This window comes from Manis pentadactyla, chromosome 12, assembly GCF_030020395.1.
Source record: "Manis pentadactyla isolate mManPen7 chromosome 12, mManPen7.hap1, whole genome shotgun sequence".
In the NCBI taxonomy this organism is placed as follows: domain Eukaryota; kingdom Metazoa; phylum Chordata; class Mammalia; order Pholidota; family Manidae; genus Manis; species Manis pentadactyla.
Genome location: NC_080030.1, coordinates 6975018 through 6981977, shown reverse-complemented (window position 1 = coordinate 6981977; position 6960 = coordinate 6975018). Strand labels below are relative to the sequence as shown.

The window sequence follows — 6960 nt, the reverse complement described above, 5'->3', positions numbered from 1 at the left end:
TCTCACTACGCTGATGGACAGTGACTGTAATGGGGTATGTGGTGGGGCCTTGATAATGGGGGGAAGCTAGTAACCACAATGTTGCTCGTGTGATTGTATATTAGTGATACCAAAATTTAAAAAATTGAAAAAAAAGAAACCAGCAGAGAAGTTAAGTAACTTTGCAGAGGCCACACAACCAGAAAATACTGAGTCAGGATTTAAAACCAAGTCGTTAGCTCCTTGGTCCCACAATGCCTTTCCACAGTTGCCCTCAGACACACCCACACCCAGACTCACCAACACCTAGATCCATGATTAAAGTTCTTCTTCCTTGCAACCCAGGGAAGGAAGGCAAGTGGCCAAACTTCTGTTACAAACAAGTCTTTATTAAAGATGAGGAGGGAGCAGGAAAGGTGGGGCAGTTTCTCCTCTGCCCAGTACCTTTGGCTGCCCGAGGAGGGGGAGCCCTCTCTGCTCCACCCATGTCCTCTATAATGGCACATAAGCATGAGGCTGAGGCATGGGGAATGGTGTGGAGAACAGGGGTGGTTTCCAGGAAAAACAGGCCCCTTCCCACAGCCCTAATAACTAACAGAAGGGTTTACAGTGACCCAGGCTCAGGCAAGGGGAAGCACAGCACCATGAAGCCCAAAAACCTCTGAACTGGGGCTAGCCCTGCGTAAGTAGGGAGTTAGGAGGGACTCAGTGAGAGGTTGCACATGGAGGCGGGGCTGAGATAGGAATAGGTGCGCCAAGGACCCTGCCGCGGGGGAGCCTGCCCCCACCCTCCTGCTGAGCATTCTCATTCTGAGAAGACCCAGTGACAAAGGATGACCCCACCTCCCTCCTCTCCTTGGCACGCGCTATGACATTGGCGTCCCCCATTGACTGGAATCATACCCACCCACCTTAGAAATTCTGAAAACCAAGGACTCCTACTGGTTGTTCTGACGCTGAACACTGCCTGGAGTTGCCCTCTGCCTGAGATTCTAAGAATTGACGGGGGAGTTTCCCATTGGCTGAAGTAAAGTCCTTTTGGTTAGAATTCTGAGAACTGGGGGTCCCCACTGGCTGGCAGTGGCCAATAGGGTCAGGTTTTGGCTCTTAAAGGAGCCACCCTAGAGGCCCACCTCCTAGTTATGCCCCTTGGATGGTCCCAGAGGACAAGAGAGGCGGAGGGTCCCCCTAATGTCCTCCCAGCCAGGCTGATATCTGGGCCTGGCTGGTTTGGGGACAGGGGGCTTTGGCACTCACACGGCACACGCACACACACGCGTGGCAGGGGAGAAATGGGGAGCGGGTAGGTTCTGGGTGGGTGGTGGGGCCTCACAGCAGGTGGTCACGGCTGGCAAATAGGTAAGGGCTGAAGTTGTCCCGGTGAAAAGGGGAGGGGTAGAGTCCGCTCAGGGTGTACAGGTCCCGCAGTAGAGGTGTGGGCAGCAGCAGCTTCCGACCACGTCCGCCTCCCCCACCTGGCCCCCCAGGCCCCGGGGAGGAGGGTGAGGGGCCCTGGCTGGGAGCTGGTGCACGCAGAGGCAGGGGCAGGGGCAGCGGTGTCGGCTCAGACCTCAACCGAGGGCGCGGCACACGGGGCGACGAACACATGGCTGGAGCCCTGGAGGACACGCAGCTGGGGATCAGGTGGCCACGGCGGGTGCAGTTCTGTGGCTCTGAGGGTCAGGGAGCAGAGATCGGGGCATCAGAAAGCTTGGGAAGGGACCACGAGAACATAGGGGAGACCTCTGCGGCAGTGACTGCCATCTGGAAGTCCCCCCCGGTTACCCCCCACTCCCTCGACACTCACTGGGTGGGGTGAGCCGTGCCGGTGTCCAATGCGGCCTGCAGGCCTAAGGTTTTTGAGACAAACAGGCAGAGGGAAGGGGCTAGCGGCCCCCCAGGCCCTGCCGGCCACAACCACGAGGGGGCGCATTGGGCAGAAAGCCCAATGGAAACACCAACCAGGATTCTCAGGATTAATCATGTCCCCTTGGGAGGGAGAGAGGAGACGGGCACTTGTTTCTGGGACTGTCCCCCAGGACCTAGGCCCGCAGAGATGAGCCATTGCCCACCCCCCATGGCCCTGAGATCCCCATCTCTTGCCTAACTTCCTGCCTCCCTGGTCCCCCTCCAGCTACCACCCTCTCCAGCGGGGAGCGGCCCCCAGCCCCCCTTACCTGGGCCACACTTAACTTCTCGAGGGGGCTCTCCATGGTGGGGGCTTGGCCCAAGTCCTCCCAGGGGGAGAGCCTTCGGCCAGAAGGCAGCCGGCTCTGGAAGTTGTGCACGACACAGGTGACCTGGGGCAGAGGGAGGGCAGTTTACATGTTGAGGCCAGAGGCCAATAAGTAGGAGTTGTATAAATACCATCCCCATTTTTCAGATAAGGAAACTGAGGCTCAGGTTTCAAAAAGCAGCTAACATTTTTATGGCGCTTCCTATATGGCACCACTGTTCTTTCCATTTTACCAAGAGGTAGGTACTGTTACTTAGTCCAAAGGGTGGGAAGAAGGTGAAGGCAAGTAAGGCCAAGTTGTGCAAGAGCAGAATCGGATACTGTCTGCATTTAAAACTTCAGTATTTTTGGACACGGTGTTGTCTGCATTAATTTTGATTTTTAAAACGTTTTCATTACTATACTATTTATCTTGATTACTGAGTGGGTTTGTGCCTCCTTCAATTTTGTGCTCATAGCGAGTGCTTCACTTGCTTGGCCCTCTTCCTATCATCCCGTTTCACAGATGAAAACCTCCAGGCAGCGTAAGGTTAAGAGACTCGCCCCAGGTCCATACTCTCCACCATCACACAGGCCTGCCTCTTGGGTCATGGAGCTGATGGAGGGTCTGCCATACAGGGACAGATGGGAAGGTGGCTCACCAGAAAGGTGGCGATGGCTGCTCCGGTAAGGAAGCCAGCCAGAATGTCTGAACAGTGGTTGCGGTACTCAGCCACGCGGACCACGACCACCAGGAAGGCAGGGCACAGCAGGGGCAGGCAGAGCAAGGATTTGACCAGGCGGGAGCCCTTCACACAGAACACGAGTGTCACGTACATCTGTGGGAGCCAGACCGGTCAGGGCACATGGGGCGGTGCAGCTGCCAAACCCGAGTGGACACTGCGTTCAGGGTTAGGGGGAGGGGCCGGATCCCCCGGAATGACGCTGGAGCGGGACGCTGAGGCCAGGGTCTTCAGAAAAAGGAGCCAGGGGAACAGGAGTTTGGGGGATGGAGTCACGGACTCCCAGTGGGTCCTTCCAGGGACGGGGATGTGCACAGAGCACCAAAGAGCAGTGGACATTTCTGGGGCCTGGTCTCCCCAGGATCAGTCACACACCCAGAAAGATGCTTGCTTGGGGTGGAGTTTCAGAACTAGAGGGTGGAATTGGGGTTCAAGGGGTAGGTTCAAGAGCTCATGATCAAGTAGGATTTATTCCAGGGATGCAAGGATGGTACACTATTAGAAAATCCATGAACAACATCCACCACATCAGTAAAACGGAGGACAAAAAAAAAATGATCACGTCCAAAGATGCTGAAAAAACATTCGACAATACTCCACATCAATTCATGATAAAAACTTTCAAGAAAATGTGTATACAGGGAAAGTACCTCAACATAATAAAGGCCGTATATGACAAGGACACAGCCAATATCATACTTAACAGCGAGAAGCTGAAAAGTTTTCCTCTGACATCGGGAACAGGACAGGGATGCCCACTCACCCCACTGCTATTCAAGATACCACTGGAGGTCCTAGGCATGGCAATCAGACGAAACAAAAAAATACAAGGCATCCAGACTGGTAAAGAACAAGTCAAACTGTCACTATCTGCCAATGACATGATATTTACCGTACATAAAAAAAAACCCTAAACACTTCACTCCAAAACTACTAGAACTGATATCCGAATTCAGCAGAGTTGCAGGACACACAATTAATACACAGAAACCTGTTGCTTTCCGAGCCACTAACGATGAACTAGCACAAAGAGAAATCAGGAAAACAATTCCATTCACAATTGCAACAACAAGAATAAAATACCTAGGAATAAACCTAACCAAGGAACTGAAAGACCTACCATACCCTGAAAACTACAAGACACTCTTAACAGATACTAAAGAGGACACAAACAAATGGAAACTCTTCCCATGCTCCTGCCTAGGAGGAATTAATATTATCAAAATGGGCATCCTGCCTAAAGCAATCTACAGATTCAATGCAATCAGCCTCAAATTACCAACAGCATTCTTCAACGAACCACCGGACACATTTTTATGAGATAACAAGTACAGCATTTCGTCAGGAGTAAGAGCGAAGCGTAGATCTCCTACCTTGCGGTGCTGAGCAACGGGGTCCGGGGCACTGACGAAGTCAGAGGCACACATCGAGCGAGTAAAGGACGTAAAGAGCACCCTCGCCTCACCCAGAGGCTGGGGCGGCCTGGAGAAGCAGGCTGGAAGTCAGGCAGACAGAAAGAGAGACACTCCTCATGGATACCCAGTCGGGCTGTCGGGGTCTGATTCTAGACACACAGGCCTTTGAGAAGCCGCTGAAGCGCAGCCTCAGCCTAGACTCTCTCAGGTGCCCACAGCCTTCCTCAGTCCCTCGCATCCATGGACATGCCTCTGAAGGGGAATCCTGGCCTCCACTCAGGTGACTTTCCCGGCTCCCAAGGGAGACGGGGGATCCACTGAGGGAGACGCAGGGGAACCTGTCGCTCGAGACTTTGAGATCGGCAGCCGGGCTAGTCCCATTTAAGTGGCTGACGAGCGCCCGATGTTGTTTGCCATAGACGGCTTCCTTCTATAAGGACAGTGAAAGAAAAGGAAGGCTCGGATGCCTATACTCACCTCCGAAGTTATCCCGGACGAGCCCACAAAAATGATGCAGCTTCTCACACCACAAGGGTATGAAACTAGAAATAAACAGCGCAAGTAAAATGAAAAAGCCTACCACCGCGTGGAGGCTTAACAACATGCTCCTGAGTAACCAACAGATCAATGACCGAATAAAAACAGAGATCAAGCAATATAAGGAGACAAATGGCAGCAATAACTGAACAACACAAAATCCGTGGGACACAGACGAGGCGGTGCTAAGAGGGAAGTATATTGCAATACAGGCCTCCCTCAGGAGAGAAGAACAATACCATATGAGCAGTCTAAACTGAAAACTATCACAACAAGAAAAAGAAGAACAAATGGGGCCCATAGTCAGCAGGAGGAGGAACACAATAAAGAGTGGAGCAGAAATAAATAAAACCGAGAAGAATGAAACAACACAAAGAATCGATGAAAGCAGGAGCTGATTCTTGGAGAAAATAAACAAAATGGATAAAGCCCTAGCCAGACTAATCAAGAAAAAACGAGAGCCTGCACACATAAACAGAATCGGAAATGAGAAAGGAAAAATCACTACAGAAACCACAGAAATACAAAGAATTATGAGAGAATGCCATGAAAAATCATATGCTAACACACTGGATAACCTACAAGAAATGGACAACTTTCTAGAAAAATGCAACCCTCCAAGGCTAACCCAGAAAGAAAAGAAAACTGAACAGATCAATTCCTAGGAACAAAATTGAACTGGCAATCAAAAAACTACCTAAGAACAAAACACCAGAACCAGACGGCTGCACCGCTGACCTTAATCAAACATGTAGTGAAGATCTAATAGTCATCCTCCTTAAACTTTTCCAAAAAGTAGAAGAAGAGGAAATACTTCCAAACTCATTCTACGAGACCAGCATCACCTTAATACCAAAACCAGGCAAAGACACCACAAAAAAAGAAAATTACAGACCAGTATCGCTGAGGAAAATACATGCAAAAATACTCAACAATCCACTTCTAGGAATTTACCCTAAGAATGCAGGAGCCCAGTTTGAAAAAGACAGATGCACCCGTATGTTTATCGCAGCACTATTCACAACAGCCAAGAAATGGAAGCAACCTAAGTGTCCACCATCAGTTAGATGAATGGCTAAAGAAGATGTGGTACATATACACAATGGGATATTATTCAGCCATAAGAAGAAAACAAATCCTACCATTTGCAACAACATGGATGGAGTTAGAGGGTATTATGCTCAGTGAAATAAGCCAGTTGGAGAGAGACAAGCACCAAATGATTTCACTCATATGTGGAGTATAAAAACAAAGAAAAACTGAAGGAACAAAACAGCAGCAGAATCACAGAATCCAAGAATGGACAAACAGTTACCAAAGGAAAATGGACAGGGGAGGATGGGCAGGAAGGGAGGGATAAGGGGAAAAAAGAAAGGGGGCATTACGATTAGCATGGATAATGTGGCGGGGGGTAATGGGAAGGGCTGGGCAACACAGAGAAGACAAATAGTGATTCTACAACATCTGGCTAAGCTGATGGACAGTGACTGTAATGGGGTTTGTGGTTGGGGGGACTTGGTGAAGGGGGGAGCCTAGTAAACATAATGTTCTTCATGTAATTATAGATTAATGATAACAAAATAAAAATGAAAAAAGGAAGGAAGGAAGAAGGGAAGGATGGAAGGAAGGAGGGAAGGAAGAAAGGAAGGAGGGAAGGATGGAAGGAAGGAGGGAAGGAAGGAAGAAAGGAGGGAGGGAGGGAAGAAGGGACGGAGGGAAGGGTTAATACCGTTACCTTTGTGGTAAGATAGAGCTAAATTTAACATAGTGCTCCACTTACTGTTATAAGGCCACAGACTAACTGTTGAATAGCCTTAGTTTCTTCACTTCTAAAACAGGGAAGGATAACAGAGCCAACCTCATAGTATATAATTTCACATGATTAGCACAATTCCCATTGCACAGCAAATACACAATAAGTATTAGCATGTATCTATTATACGTTCTTTCTATCACACATGAACTCATGAAGGTTAAGTTTTTAGAGATTATAGGACCAACCTTAGATAGGCTGGTGAAGACCAGACTCTATTCAATACCCTGGAGAAGTTATTTTTGCAAAGGGAACGTG

General features: G+C 49.5%; 1 protein-coding gene across 1 annotated transcript; it reads right to left on the bottom strand.

Annotated features, from left to right (window-relative positions):
• Positions 1-376: 376 nt before the first annotated feature.
• On the bottom strand, positions 377-4364 carry LOC130679946 (phospholipid phosphatase-related protein type 2-like). Its single transcript, XM_057489551.1, has 4 exons — positions 4311-4364; positions 2857-3033; positions 2157-2279; positions 377-1652 (listed from the first exon to the last, which is right to left on the bottom strand). Exons 1-4 carry the CDS (start codon positions 4362-4364, stop codon positions 1620-1622), a joined length of 387 nt encoding a protein of 128 aa, XP_057345534.1. The 3' UTR covers positions 377-1619.
• Between the last annotated feature and the right edge of the window lie 2596 nt (positions 4365-6960).